Genomic DNA, 14978 nt, shown 5'->3' with positions numbered 1-14978 from the left:
ATAATTTATATGGCTTTGGTATATTGTAATAACTAGTAAAAGTTTATAAAAGTATTTTCAGGTAACTAGTGGATCAATCGTCTGGCTGCAAGTCCTTTTGACTACCCTTTTTCACTGTCACAACCCAAGTAGAACACTTCTTTCTTTATCTTTGTATTGTTTGTATTATTATTACTCCTGAATCGGTAACACTTTTGTTTCTTAACATAATTCTTAGAATGCTAAAGTACTAAATTGTGGATTTGGTAACGCATTAAATGCTGCACATTTATTAATTAATATTTTTGTGTTTTGTATATTTATCTTCAAAGTGCTGTAATCTTACGGTAATTTTGTCATGAGGGGTAGGAATAAGATAGCTATAACTTTTTAAAATGTGTTTTCAATGTTGGAAATTCTAGGGTAAGTCCATTCCTAGGGGAGATTATGGCGATCAATGTGGACTGGTGCGGGACACTAGCAAGTTACTTGGTGTCCAATTTCACATTGCTTATGTATAGATCAAGGGATGATTCTAATATAATAATAGTCACTCTCATAATGTCAAAGTCCTTTTAGAGTAATTGGCTTTAGCGTTTAAAAGAACTCCAAAGTTATGTGCTTAGGCAAGAGAAATCCTAAGATAGGTGATCTCTTGGAAGCTCTGAACAAAAAATATTATAAAGTGTGATGTCTAAATTGTAGATAATATTGGTAAAGAGTGTTAGGTCTGAAAGTGGAACAGGGTGTTAAAAATGGTATCAAAGTCTATACCTGACCAAAAATGTGCCAGCTAGGATGCCAGACCCCAAAATGAGTGAGTTGTGAAGACCAATGTCTGTGGTTGCGATCACTGGCAAGCTATTTGGTGTCCAATCCCCTGGGTATAGATCAAGAAACAATTCAAATGTAATAAGAGTCACTCTCATAATGCCAAGGCCTTTTCAGAATAGTTGGCTTTAGGGTTTGAAAGAACTCCGAAGTTAAGCATGTCCAAGCAAGAACAATCCTAGAATGGGTGACCTTTTGGGAAGCTCTGAATAAAAAACCTCATATCAAATGCGGTGGCTGAATTGGGGATAATATAGGCCGAGAGTGACGGCTCCGTCAGTAAAGGCAAGGTATTAAAAAGATGTTGTCGGATTTTTTGTAAATCTTCTAGTGGGGTTTTTCCTAGTCAAGGCTAGCCTAAGATTCCAATAGAGAATATTTGGGTTTTTTTGTAAATCGTCTGATGGGGTTTCCTTTAGTTAGGGTAGTCTAGGATTCCAGTAGAGAATCTTGGGAGGGTCCTAACACCTTACTTATGCTTTGCTAATTGGAGCATTAGGGCTTGATATCACATCTATATTTAAGCTCTTTTTTTTTATTAGATCCTCATTTCCAATGCCCTCAAGAGATGGAAAATTATATCCCACATTATGTTTTGGAAAGAAGAAGGTGGTCTCATTTGGTTTTCCAGTATAATATGATAGAATATTACCTAGATGAACAATGGATATGGAACTACAAGTTGCCTGACTACATTAAAGACATGGCAAACAAGATAAAAATCATATGGTTTTTTGTCTTTGGGTTGCAAAATTAAGATATCTTTGATGAGTTGAGTAGTACCAAATCATTGAGAACAAATAGCATGAGTGATGCAATAAAAGCATGTTCACAAAAAGGGGATAGGACTGCAATAAAAGCATGTTCACAAAAAGGGGCTTGGGCTTTCTTGGGAACTTAAAGCTACATCAAGCTTAAAGGGAGTGTGAGTGAGTTTCAAAACGTTGAAAGCCTTCTTCTATGGCACTTAGCTAATAAAATTTATTATTACTAGAAGGTGAACAAATCTACCATAAAAGAAGATGAAAAAAGTAAAAGAATTTGCAAGCAAATTTCAGATTATATATTTATTTTTTTGATCATGAAGCTTGCAATTCTAGCATCAGTTTTGGGAAATTAGCACATAGTATTCTAGGATACATGTAGAGACAAAGCAATACTTGATGAAATACTCAATATCAGATCGTAACAAAGCATGCAACCATGCTAACCAACTAATAAATTTGAAAACCAAGTTCAGGCATGCTGTATTTAAAGGAATTAGAGCAAATTAGTGTTGTTTGATGCATGTATACTTTCATAACAGCTTCAAAATTTGAAGGAAGAAAATGGATGTTGATGAGCAGTGTTTGGGTGGAATTAATGTCCTACGGAACTATTAATTGCATACCAATTGTACATACACAGAAGCCAAGTAAAAATGGAGAACTTTTGACTCAAACTTGGTTGCTCATAAATCATTTGGGTGTGGGATCAAAGTTTTATTAACAAAAACAGCAAGCAGGAACCAAAGTTCTAGCAGTGAAGTAAGCCTTCAAATTCATGCACCCACAAAAATTATCTACATGATCATTATAGTTTGTTGCATAAGATAAGTGGAGTTCCAACGTTCTAGCAGTGCAGAAAGGGTTTAAATTCATGTACCCAACAAAATAATATGCATGACCATGATAATTTGTAGTATGAGATGAGTGGAGTTGCAACATGTAGTATTTGCTTAAATCATTTTGATGCAGTGCATTTAGCATTAAGTTACATGGAGTGCATTGAACGTCCAGATAAATATAGGTGCTTTTATGTGCCTTTAGGAAAGTGTGGGATTTTGGTGGTCCTTTAGCCTAATTTGATGAAAAATAATGCCACAAATCATACTAACCCCTCTAGCAGTGATCGGTAGGGTCCCATGGCAAAAGTCCATCATTTAGGGCTTTAAAAAGTCAAATTACTATTTTTGATAATATTTTAATCCTTTTGTAACAGATTTTATATTTATTGTAATTTCAATAATTATTGAGGCATTAAGGTTTCTTTTAGCCTCTTCTATTAAGTTTTATTTTTGCAATTGTAATGGCAGCTGTTAATGAATAAAAATTTCAAAAATTATTCTCTTTTCCTTTCAACTCTTGGCATTCGTGCCTCAATCAATAAGTATTGAAATATTGTTGTCCATATTTAATTGACTCTCATCCTTCTCATAAGCTTATGCTTTATCACATTTTAAACTCCGTTATGTTACAATATGTTTAATTAATATATAAAATTTATTAGAGAAGGTTTCCAAAGCTCACTGATAACTCTTGAAATAAGAAAGCAACATAAAGGCCAGTCTTTCCCATATTGGATGTATAATGCAATGCTTGAAAATGTGGCTTGCACAAAAATCATCCTGAGGGACATTTCACAAAATTTTGGCAAAAACATTTCTATATTCTGAATCTGAATGACTAACCCAACAATAACTTGAAAAAGAAGGCACCGATTTGTTTGAAGGTTGGCTATTAGATTAGTTTTGACCTGCATTTGTATAAATTAAGACCCAGGTAACCAAAAATTTGAGTCAGAGAGAGAGGACATGAATTTGAAAGAGACATAACACACAAGTAGAAAGGCTTCAAACCTTTTTGGAACATTTCACAGATGATGCGTTTTGACCATTTCATGTAAAAAAATTTAAAATTAAAATTTAAAATTAAAAAAACAAAAATGAACTGGGCAGTCTTGACCTTGAGGTTGATTGGATTTTTTATTTTTTTAACACACTTCTTTGCTGGGGACCGTGAGATTAATATACAAAATTTACGATGTTTTCATCAATATATATATATATATATGCATATGAACTCTCCCAAGTGTTTCCCTATATAAACTTTGAACAAATTTTAACTGCTGCTTGGCAATGAGATACAAGTCGAACTAATGACAGTTTGGATATGAACTTAGATATTTGGTATGTATATAAATGGGCCTTGAAAAATGGACCTATAGCCTTGTCAAACTTTCAATTCCTTCAACTAGAAGTACTGGATTTTCATTGGTAAAACGAAGTCCATTACAGCAAAGACCGCGAAAGGCCCTCAGATTCCTCAAATCATGCATGTCATAGATGTTTTTAAGGACAAGCTTGGATATCCGTCATTTAAGTTGCTTTCATTTGCAAGAATTACAGAAATCCTCCCTAATGGACAGAATTCAAATCATCAAAACTCTGCTAAAACATTTATATGATCAGAAACTGAATTTTCTTATCCAATATGACCTTGTAAAAGAAAGGACTTAGTTATTATTTAATTTTTTTGTATGGTTGACTAATAGAGTAAACTTGACCACAATTGTCTAAATCTAGATCCAGATAACCAACAATCTTAGTCATGGAAAGGTCACATGAAAATAGAAAGAGAACTGTAGAACAAGCCACATCATATGTCTCATTCATCATCAAGATTTTACTTACTAATATTATTTATTCAATGCGCAAAACTTTGGTCACCAATTACTTATTATTTCAAAATTGCGGCATTGATTTGTAAGTTTGAATCGCATTATGAACTTTGATCAAAGTTGAAGTATAATTCAATTCCTCAAGTATATTACTAGACCTGTCTTAAGTACTTGAGCTTTGACCAAACAACAGCTTATAGAATTTCTTTTAAGTTTCTTTAGCCAAGTTGTCTAACTGATGTTCTGTTCATATCCTGAATTGAACTTTAACTTCACAAAAAGTTCAAATATTTTCAAATTGTAAAAGGTAAGAGGACTACCTGGGAGAGGAAAATTCAGTTGAGTTACGGATTGAATTTGGTGAACCAAAAAGTTTCCCTGAGTTTATTTTCAAACATCAACTTTCTTTCTGGTTTTTCTCCCTTAGATTCAGAATCAACTGCTAGATTCTCTAGTTTAGAATACATTAACCAATTAATCATTTAAGATATACTACAAAATAACTTTTAGAAAGTGATTCTCAACAACTAAATCATCCGCCATTGTAAATTTTGAGATAAATTTCCCTTTAAATAAGGTTACTCTTGAATCACAAAGACATTATACTTTTTCCTTAACACTGAAGAGAAAAAGCATCATTTAAATGCACCCAAAGAAAGCATGTCATACATATATTAGAAAAATAAGGATATGCAAGAATATATTAATGAACTATATACAAAAACAAACAAACAAGCACAACAAAATCACAAACGAAAAAAAAAATAAAGTACTTGACAATGTATATATCCAAAGAACCTTAACTACTAGAGCTCTCTCCATTGAATTGAAAAAATAATTATAAAAATTGGTTCATCGTTTAATTTACAAATTCAACAAATTTTTTTTTGCAGTTTTATTGCCTCACGATCATCTATCCATCTCTACCACTTCAGGGCACTCCATTATACTCTCTAGAGAAGGTTTGCAACCTTCATCTTTCTGTCTGCCTCTCTCAATCTTCTCCAAAACATCTTCTAAACTATTCCCTCCTCTGTTCCTGAGCTGAAGCATCAACCACTCTAGCTCCTCTTTTGTAGCAAAAATCTTAACCCTCATGTTATTTTTGCCCAAACTGCTTTCCTTCACAAACCCACTTCTCCTCTTTCCACTTCTTCTTGTTGATTCTGCTTCCTCTGTTTTCTGACTCTGTTTCCATGCATTTCCTCTGTTTTCTGTTCCTCTTGTCTTTCTTCTTATTTAGTCATTGGATTACTTGTTTTTGTGATATCAATATGAATTTCTTCGATAACATCTATGAGCCCTTCTACAAAGATTAATTTGCGGAGAAAATTAAATAAAATAAAAGAATCTGTCTGTATGTGCTATGCAGGCACCAAACACTTTTTTTGGAATGAATGGAGAGCTGTCAATTTTGACATGAACTATGCAGTCTCGACACATTAATTTTGTCTACATGTTCTTGATGTAAAATACACTTATCTTTTCTCTGATCATGGCATTGGAATGCCTTGTTTTTGTGATAGCAGTATGAATTTCTTTAACCAGTGGGATCCAACAAAGCTTTTGTTGGAGTTGATTTATATGGTTATCTACAAAATACATGAACTGGAAATATTGGCTGCAATTTGTTCCATGTGTTCCTTCCTGCGAAATATTCTGAGTCTAGAGAAATATTCTACTGCGATATATTCTCATACTACTAAAGAATGACAATTTATTCCATGTGTTCCCTCCTGTTTCTTCTGTGTCCAAGAAGTATCCAGTTTCCTATGGAAAGAATGCCCAAAATTAAACTTAATAAAAACCAACTTCATTAATGCAAGATCTAAAAAAAGGCCTCAATTTCTTCATAATTTGTTTGTCAAACAAGTTATAAGGATGAGAACAACTAAAGCAACAATCATGAGTCTCAGCATGTTCGTTATTTCACTTGCTTTCCTTTTATACCAATTAAGCAGAAATCACATCCAACCTGAACATGAACTTGAAATCATCAAATTTCTGCACGGTCATTTCTATGATCTAAGCTTGAATTCTCAATTAAAGATTTTCCACATGTAATTGAGTAATGGAGAAAGTTCATGAAATAGAAAGAAACATATGTGACACGGACACACCACATTCATCAACACGATCATACTAAAATAAAATTATTAATTATCACCTGTCACTTTGTGTGAGAGCCGGTTTACATAATTTTCGTCATTTCTTAAGAGTTTAAACTTTTGAGCTAATGATAACTTAATATGGTATCAAAAACTAGTTGTCTAACTAATCTTCTGCTTGGATACTAGAGCTGTTTTTTCCTCTCTGTCTTCAGGAGCCTGAGTGATTCAATTTGGTGGAAAATAAGACAGATTTTCTGTGAGCTTATAAAATTAGTACCATTAAATTCCTTTCTACTAGTTACAAAATACTCTGCCTCTCTCATGCTCCCCAGAAAACAGAGATATTATTGACCATTTTCAATGTATATAAATTTAGATAATCTTAGCTTAAGCCGTGCATTTCAGGTCCATAATAGCATTTTTCTATCAAAACTCGAGTATTTTAGACTTTATTCCGAGACGATTTTATTTGCAAAAAGAATCTTAAAAAAATAAAAAAAAAATAACAATATCAATTTTCAAACAACTTGCTTGCAAAATGATTTCAACATCAAAGACTTTCATATACTTATTCCAAATTTGTTGAAGAACTTTCGGCGGAAATAGGATTCTATAAATAAATTAAAGACAGTGGGGATGATGGAAGCGTGGCTGTGAGCAAGGGTAAAGGGGAAAAAGGAAGAGAATCTTCTGCAAAAATTTCGAAACGCGTAGAAAAAGACAGGAAAAGTTGGTCATAGCTTCATTTTCTGATCCAGCTGTTATGCACACAGCTAATAAATAATGGATTTAGAAAAAGGAAGAGAATCTTCTGCAAAAATTTCGAAACGCGTGGAAAAAGGCAGGAAAAGTTGGTCATAGCTTCATTTTCTGATCCAGCTGTTATGCACACAGCTAATAAATAATGGATTTAGAAAAATTATAGATAAAATAAAATAGAGAATGTATTTTAAGTTTTTTATTTTTATTTGTTTTTAAATAGATATACTAATTTTTTAGATAATTAAGAAAAAAATTACTCCCCCCAATAACTTATCTATATACATTATATTATAAACTCTTTTAGTTAAATATAAGACATTATCTCCTTTTTTGTTGATAAAAGACATTATTTAAATTATAGACTTAATTAATTTAATTATTAGATAATATTGTAATTATATATTAAGTTATTAGTGATAACTGTCAAGAAGTGATTAGTGATAATTATTCATATTGATGTATTTATTACTCAATATTAGTTTCCAAAAAAATGTTATAGTTAAATTTTTAATGTACTTAATATTTGCAGGAGCTTCTGGCATTTCTTCCTTAAAAAAAAAAAAAAAAAGATTTGGTATTTTATTGTAAAATAAAATTAACAACTTTTTTGTGTTAGTAAATATTTAAATTAATAAAAAATAATGCCATATTATATTTTTTAAAAATAATAAATTATCGTTTGAGCCTTAACCTACTTTCCTGACTTGGCCCCCGGAATTATGATTCTGAGTTTTTTGATGAGTACTGCAGATATTGATTATGTATTAAACAATTGGCACAGACACCATAAAACGTCAACTTAAGGTGTTGTTTATTAACGTATCTAATTTTTAAAAAATTATACATAGTTTATTTATCTTATTATTATTATTATTATTTATATTGGTTAATAACAGTTAGATATCTTTATTAATTAAAAATAAATAAATACAAAATCAATCACAATATTAGTTTTTAGTTTTTTTTTTTTTCTTCTTTCATATTTGTATTATCATTAACTAATATTAACAAATAATAAAAAATAAATAAATTATATACAATTAAAAAAACTATATAAAAATTAAAAACGTTAACAACCTCAGATTTTTATCCAAATTAACTGGTCTTTGTCTGGTTTTGTAATTTATTTTATCGTTTGTATTGTACATTAAGTTTAAACCAACAAATCACAATGGTATTCCATGTTCATATAACCTTAAAAATAAATAAATGAATAAATAAATAGTGGAAATGTATAATTTTCGTCTGATCTGCCTTGGGCTCCACTTTTCATTTTATTATAATCAGAACCGCGTGACCGTGTCAACCTGTAGTACAAAAGTTGGTCTTCTTTGCGAAAGCTAAGCTCAATTATATTTTTCTCCGATCTAGTTTGTAGTAAAGTACTGTTAACTATTTTCTGATAACTATTTTCGGTGTGCATCTTCACCGAGGAGGAGAGTCTTCGATCTGTCATCTCTGAGTGTATCTTAATATACAAAAAAGCTAGCTAAGAAAACTTTAATTTTCCCATTGACATTTTTCTTTTACTTGTGGATTTTGCAGCTGGTTATAGCAAGAGAAATGGCTTCTTCCTCTCTTTCTCTTGAAGAAAAGTATGACGTGTTTCTCAGTTTCAGAGGTGAGGACACGCGCAATACATTCGCTAGCTATCTTTACGCAGCTTTATCAGCAAAGCAGATCTTAACTTTCATGGATCACGAGCTTGAGAGAGGGGATGAAATTTCACCCACACTTAGCAACGCCATCGAAGAATCTAAGATTTCGGTAATCATTTTCTCGGAAAACTATGCTTCGTCCACATGGTGTTTGGATGAACTTGTGCATATACTTGAATGCAAGAAAACAAGAGGGCAGATTGTTATGCCAATCTTCTACGGCGTAGATCCATCGGTTGTACGAAAACAGAGAGGGAGCTATGGAGCTTCATTTGCTGAACTTGAAGAACGTTTCAAAGATAGAATGGAGAAGGTGCACCAGTGGAAGGCTGCGTTGACAGAAGCATCTAATCTATGCGGGTTGGATTCGAAGGATTTCAGGTGTCTTTCTATTCAACAATCATTAACTACATCTCCCTAAATGAATGAGAGAAAATGAGAGAAAAAGAGTAAAAATTTATAAATTCCTTCTTAAGAAGATAAAAGATATTAAAATAGTATAATAATGATGAAATGCAGTCAATAAAAAAACTCTGCTTTCCTTTCAAATTTGTCATAACCATAGTGAAAATATCTAAATTGCTTGATTCAAATAAATTGATAAACATACTACTAAAGTTGCTTCATTTCTTTTTTCACATAAGACACTTTATATGTGTGTGTGTGTGTGTATATATATATATGTGTGTATGTATGTCAGTTCTATCTTTCTAACAATTATATCTTTTTGGATTATATTTGTAGGCCCGAAAACAAATTAGTTCAAAAAATTGTTGAAGACGTTTCATTAAAATTGCCTAAATATCTATCGATGGATGAGCATTTCAAGGGACGCTTTATTGGAATTGAAAAACATATCGAAAAAATTGAATTGCTATTATCCATTGGCACAAAAGATATTCGCATTATAGGCATCTGGGGAATGGCAGGTATTGGCAAGACAACACTTGCTAGTGCCATATTTCAAAGATTTTCATATTTTCAATTTGAAAGTTACTGCTTTCTTTGGAATGTTAGGGAAGAATATTTAAGACATGGACCAGATCATTTGAGAAAGAAACTTCTGTCTGAGTTATTAAGTGATGAATCTATTCTAAGGATGGATACCCCATTTGTAGCATCATCTTTTATTCTTAAAAAACTCATCCGTAAAAAGGTCCTTATTGTTCTAGATGATGTGGATAATCCAATCAAATTAGAAGCCTTAGTAGAGGGATATGATCACTTTGCACCTGGGAGTAGAATCATTATCACAACTAGAAACAGGCAAGTGCTAACTGCTAAAGAAGCTTGTCATACTTACAAGCTTGAAGGGTTGAATGAGATTGAATCTTTAGAGCTGTTCAATTTTTATGCTTTTGGAAAAAGTTCTCCTTCAGAAGATTATGAAAAGCTGGTAAGCCATGTGATATGCTACGCTGATGGAAATCCATTGGCTCTTAGAGTCTTGGGTTCTTCCCTTCGCTCTAAAAGCACAGATGTATGGGAAAGTGCATTAAGTAAATTGAAAACAATTCCCCACAAGGACATTCTAAATGTGCTGAGAATCAGTTATGAGGGACTAGATAGAGGGGAGCAAAATCTGTTTCTTGATATTGCATGTCTGATTGATCAGCCTTTTACTAGAGATGATGTAGAACACATGTTAGATGCGGGTGGCTCCTTTAAAATAGAATTGACTGTTCTTATTGATAAGTCTTTAATTGAAAGTCATAAATACAACAAGCTATGGATGCATGATTTGTTGCGGCAGATGGGTAAGACAATTGTCTGTGATGAACACGAAGAACCTGGCAAACGTAGTCGATTGTGGGATGTTAAAGATGTTTGCCATGTCTTGGAAAGAAATACAGTAAGTGCTAATGCACCATTGATTTCTTTTAAAAATGACTGGCATTTTCTTGTAAAATAAACACTAAATCCAAAATTATTTCCAAGAAACAAAAGTACCTTTGATTTTCATTAATAGATATCCTTTAATTATATTGTATCATTAAATATGTTGATGTACATTTGATTTTCAGGGAACTGAAGCGGTTGAAGGCATCTCATTCAACATGTCTGAAATTCATAAAGACATAAAATTGTGCCATGCAACCTTCTCAGAGATGTATAATCTACGAATTCTCAAAATTTGTTCTGACAATAATAAGTTCAAACTGTACCTCCCCCAAGGTCTTGGTTCTTATCTTTCTCATAAGTTAACATATCTTCAATGGGATTTATATCCTTTAAAATCTTTGCCATCAAAATTTTCTCCTGAAAATCTTGTTGAACTGGTACTACGTGGCAGCCATGTTCGAAAACTTTGGGACAATCATGAAGTTAAGGTATGCTTAATAAATATGCTGTACTATAATTAGATACTATGAACTTGCTTAATACATATGCTGTACTATAATTAGATACTATGAACTTGCATACTAATTAACATAATCGTTTTTTTCTCCTTCTGTTACAGTCTCTTCCAGTGTTAAGAAGGATCGATCTCAGTTATTCCAAGTTCCTTCTTCAACTACCAGATCTGTCACAGTCTTCAGATCTGGAAAGTATAAATCTTCAATGGTGTACAAGTTTGGTTCAGGTTCTTTCATCTCTTCAAAATCTTGAAAAGCTTACTTATCTAAATCTAAGAGGCTGCTCCAAACTCAGAGATCTTGAAGATATATCAAAGAGAACAGAGGGATACTTGGATGTTGCAAGGCTAGGAGGCGTTAAGAATCTTTGGAAGTATTTCACATATCTCAAAAGTTGCATCCAAAGTTTTACAGGCAATTTATGTCTCTACTCATCTCAAGCTCACATTTCTCAAAAGTTTGCACCCAATATAAGATATTTAGATTTGAGTTGGACAGCAATAGAAACAGTACCCCCATCAATTTGCCATCTGTCGGGTCTTAAAAAATTACATTTGAGTTGGTGCACAAGACTTAAAAGTCTTCCAACTAGCATTTGTCATTTGAAATCTCTTGAATCATTATATATACTTGGTTGTGAGAAACTGAAAACGTTTCCAGAAATCTTGGAGCCCATGGAACACTTGAGAACTCTTCGGTTATCTCTCTCGGGGATTAAAGAGTTGCCAGAATCTGTTGAAAATCTAGTATCCCTCGATTATTTATCTATAGCAGGTTGCAAGGATCTTGAGTTTCTCCCCAACAGTCTATGTAATTTAAGGAACCTTGAGAGCATATGGGTTCGCTTCTGTTCAAAAATTCAAAAATTGCCTTCCCTTCCACCGTCTTTGCGCCAATTGCTGGTGGATAATTGTGAGAGATTGAAATCTTTACCGGAGCTTCCATCGCTGTGTTTTGGTTTGTCTGCAGTTGGCTGCACATCACTGGAGAACATTTCAAAATGGAGGGCTCCACTATTACCCCATCAGGCCGATTACAGTTGGTATTCTGTTCGTTATATTGACTTTTACGGATGTGAAAAATTGGATCAGAATACACACAACACCATGATAGCTAATCGTGCAATAATTTATATTCTGGCTAGTATAAAATCTGGATGGGTATGTATATATATTTCTCTTCATGTGCCGAGATGGTTTATAATTTTTGAGCAAGTTGATTAATTTCCCATGTTCATGAAACAGGGCGTACTTTCTCACAGTTTTTTATACCCGGGAGATGAAATTCCGGACTGGTTCACCCATCAAACTTGTGGGACTTCAATCAATAATATTATGCTTCCTCCATATTGGAATGACGGTGACTTCTTGGCTTTAGCTTTCTGTATTGTTTTTCATTGGAATAAAATTGACGGAAATGAAAAGTTAGATACTAGTTGTAAACTGAATTTCAAAACCATCGATGATGGTAGTCTTTACGAACATCATGATTATATTTCGTCCGACAAGTATAACAAGTTCAGTTCAGATCACGTGTTCATTTGGCATGTACAAAGACGGTCTTTGGAATCTAGCAAAGAAATGAATGGACTAGATTGGCCCTCTACTTGTAGTACTGAGGCCTCTTTCCATGTCTGTCCTGTTTATCCATTTTTAGGCAATGTCAACAACAATGAAAGTGAGTATGGCGAGATTAAGAAGTTTGGGGTTCGGTTTGTATACAAACAAGACATGGAGAGATGTGATGCAGAAACCGAAAGAAAGAATAAGAGAAACTTCAATGAATGTTGTGAATCAAGTGGAAGTGAAGCTGTTGGCTCTCTTGAGGTAGAAGACGATGGTGAATCACATTCTAAGAAACTTAAGCTTATGTGACAGTCTTGAAAATGCAGAGCAATTGAATATTGGGGAACCGAAAAAACAGAACAATGCCATGATACAACTTCAGGACTTGCTTTTACAACATGCATTTTGTAGTATTTTAGTGGCAAGTTATTAACTAATAAGTTAATAAATGTAAGGTAATTTTTAAAGGAAAATTTTGTGATACTCGCCGAGGGAAAATAAAAATATTTTGTTATGAAAAGTATTTTGATGGATTTTTCATGTATGTATAGTGGTGAATTTTGTAGTGTCTTTTTTAGTTTCAGGCTTTGAAGAATATGGGCGTGAGCTATGCAGACACTACTGCGCGTAGCTTCAAATGAATGCTGTTTTGAGAAGTTCTCTTTTCCTATTTTGACATTGGATTACTTGCTTTTGTGTACCAATATGAATTTCTTCAAATGATCTACTTTAACCGACTTTACCTTGTGGCTGATTTCAATCGATCTAGAACCACCCAATTTTTTTTTACTTTATTTTACAGCCACATGTTTTTAACTTTGAGCCTAAGCAATTCTAGATTATTCTGGATATTCAATTTTATATTACCTCCTCCGGTTATAAAGATGTTTATAGGATATGCTTCACCATTAATTTTATCAATCCTATATGTGCAATCCGCAAAAGCTAATAGATGTTTCGAGCTAGCAAATTGATTGCGGGCTTCCCAGTTTCACAGGTGAGGACACCGACAATCAATTTGCGAGCTATATTTATGGAGCTTCTATCTGCTTATAAAATCTCAACTTTCATTGATCATCAACTTAGAGAAAGGTGATGAAATTTCAACCACACTTGGCAAAGCAATCAAGGAATGCAAAATCTTGGTAATCATTTTCTCGGAAAACTATCCTTGGTCTCCATAGTGCTTGATGAACCAGTGCAAATTATTGAATGCAATAAAAGAAATGAGGAGAGGATAACAATCTGTCCATTTCTTTTATGTATATCACTTCATCCAAACACCATGTGGATGAAGCATAGCTAGTTTCTAGAGATAGTTTTCTTTTTTTTTTTTTCTGTTTTCTTTTTTTCTGTGATGATATTGACTTTTATTATGGTTGTGAATAATTGGATCAGACTACACCCAACACCATATATACTCGCTAGCTGATCGTGCAGTAATTAAAATTCTGTCTCATATAAAATTTGGAACAACTATATTTATGTATGTCTATTTCTCTTCCCTTGCTGCGATTTTTATAATTTTTGAGCAAAGTTGACTAATTTCCCAGCTCATGAAACAGGGGCCAAATTTTCCTGATTTTCTCTGTGCAGGAGATGCAATCAATATTATGATTGTATAGCCTGATTTGGTACTAGTTTGCTTACTGGGATTCAACAAAGAGGTTTTTTTTTTTTTTTTTTCTTTTTCTTTTTCGGGGGCTTCTGTCATTTTTCCGTAAAATATACATAAGTAAGCAGACTCCACCAAATCCTTGAGGTTAATTACTAGCTAATTACAATGATGTATGAACTCTCCAAGTGCTTTTCTATACATACAATGCAAATAGGAGAGGCAAGAAGAATAATTAAAGAAGATAATATTAATTTGGAGTTAATAATTGAGACTTTAAAAAAATTTATAAGTAAAGCCATATCATAGGACTGTAAAATATAAATTTCTAATAGACTCGCACGCCCTGAAGACTGCAGTGAGAGAGTGCAATTAACCATGCGCGACCACTTTATCATTTCTCTAAGAATTCCTCAATTGAAAAGATCTTTTGCTTTTCACCCAAAATAAAATAAAAAAATAAAAAAATTGTGTTTTGCATCCGTATTTATCAACCATATATACTCATGCTACGACAATAAGACACATTTTTTAAATTAAAAGAACCAAAAATAAAAAAATATAAAAAAATTAAAAAAAAAAAAGGAAAAGAGAGAAAATTATTCATTTTGACTAAATAGCCTAGAGGGGATCCCAACATATCAAACCCCAACGGTATAAAT

At 32.9% G+C, this 14978-nt stretch overlaps 1 protein-coding gene across 5 annotated transcripts; it reads left to right on the top strand.

The window, feature by feature from the left end:
- The first annotated feature begins 8333 nt into the window (after window positions 1-8333).
- LOC132804320 (TMV resistance protein N-like) lies at window positions 8334-14978 on the top strand. Of its 5 annotated transcripts, none has more exons than XR_009639457.1 (7): window positions 8334-9160; window positions 9524-10631; window positions 10804-11109; window positions 11241-12296; window positions 12381-13793; window positions 14100-14187; window positions 14267-14978. XR_009639457.1 is itself a non-coding variant. In XM_060818545.1 (5 exons), exons 1-5 carry the CDS (start codon window positions 8685-8687, stop codon window positions 13008-13010), a joined length of 3576 nt encoding a protein of 1191 aa, XP_060674528.1. In that variant the 5' UTR covers window positions 8334-8684; the 3' UTR covers window positions 13011-14190. The 5 variants fall into 5 exon arrangements, 1 of the variants encoding a protein (XP_060674528.1); XR_009639455.1 differs by having other exon boundaries at window positions 12381-13846; XR_009639458.1 differs by lacking the exon at window positions 14100-14187.

The sequence above is a fragment of the Ziziphus jujuba genome, chromosome 6, assembly GCF_031755915.1.
Source record: "Ziziphus jujuba cultivar Dongzao chromosome 6, ASM3175591v1".
Lineage (NCBI taxonomy): Eukaryota > Viridiplantae > Streptophyta > Magnoliopsida > Rosales > Rhamnaceae > Ziziphus > Ziziphus jujuba.
This window is presented reverse-complemented; position numbering and strand designations above follow the sequence as displayed.

Coding starts and splice junctions, on each gene's coding strand:
- LOC132804320 (XM_060818545.1), top strand. CDS start 8,685: ATGGCTTCTTCCTCTCTTTCTCTTGAAGAAAAGTATGACGTGTTTCTC. Junction 9,161..9,523: donor TTGGATTCGAAGGATTTCAG/GTGTCTTTCTAT, acceptor TTATATTTGTAG/GCCCGAAAACAAATTAGTTC. Junction 10,632..10,803: donor ATGTCTTGGAAAGAAATACA/GTAAGTGCTAAT, acceptor TTTGATTTTCAG/GGAACTGAAGCGGTTGAAGG.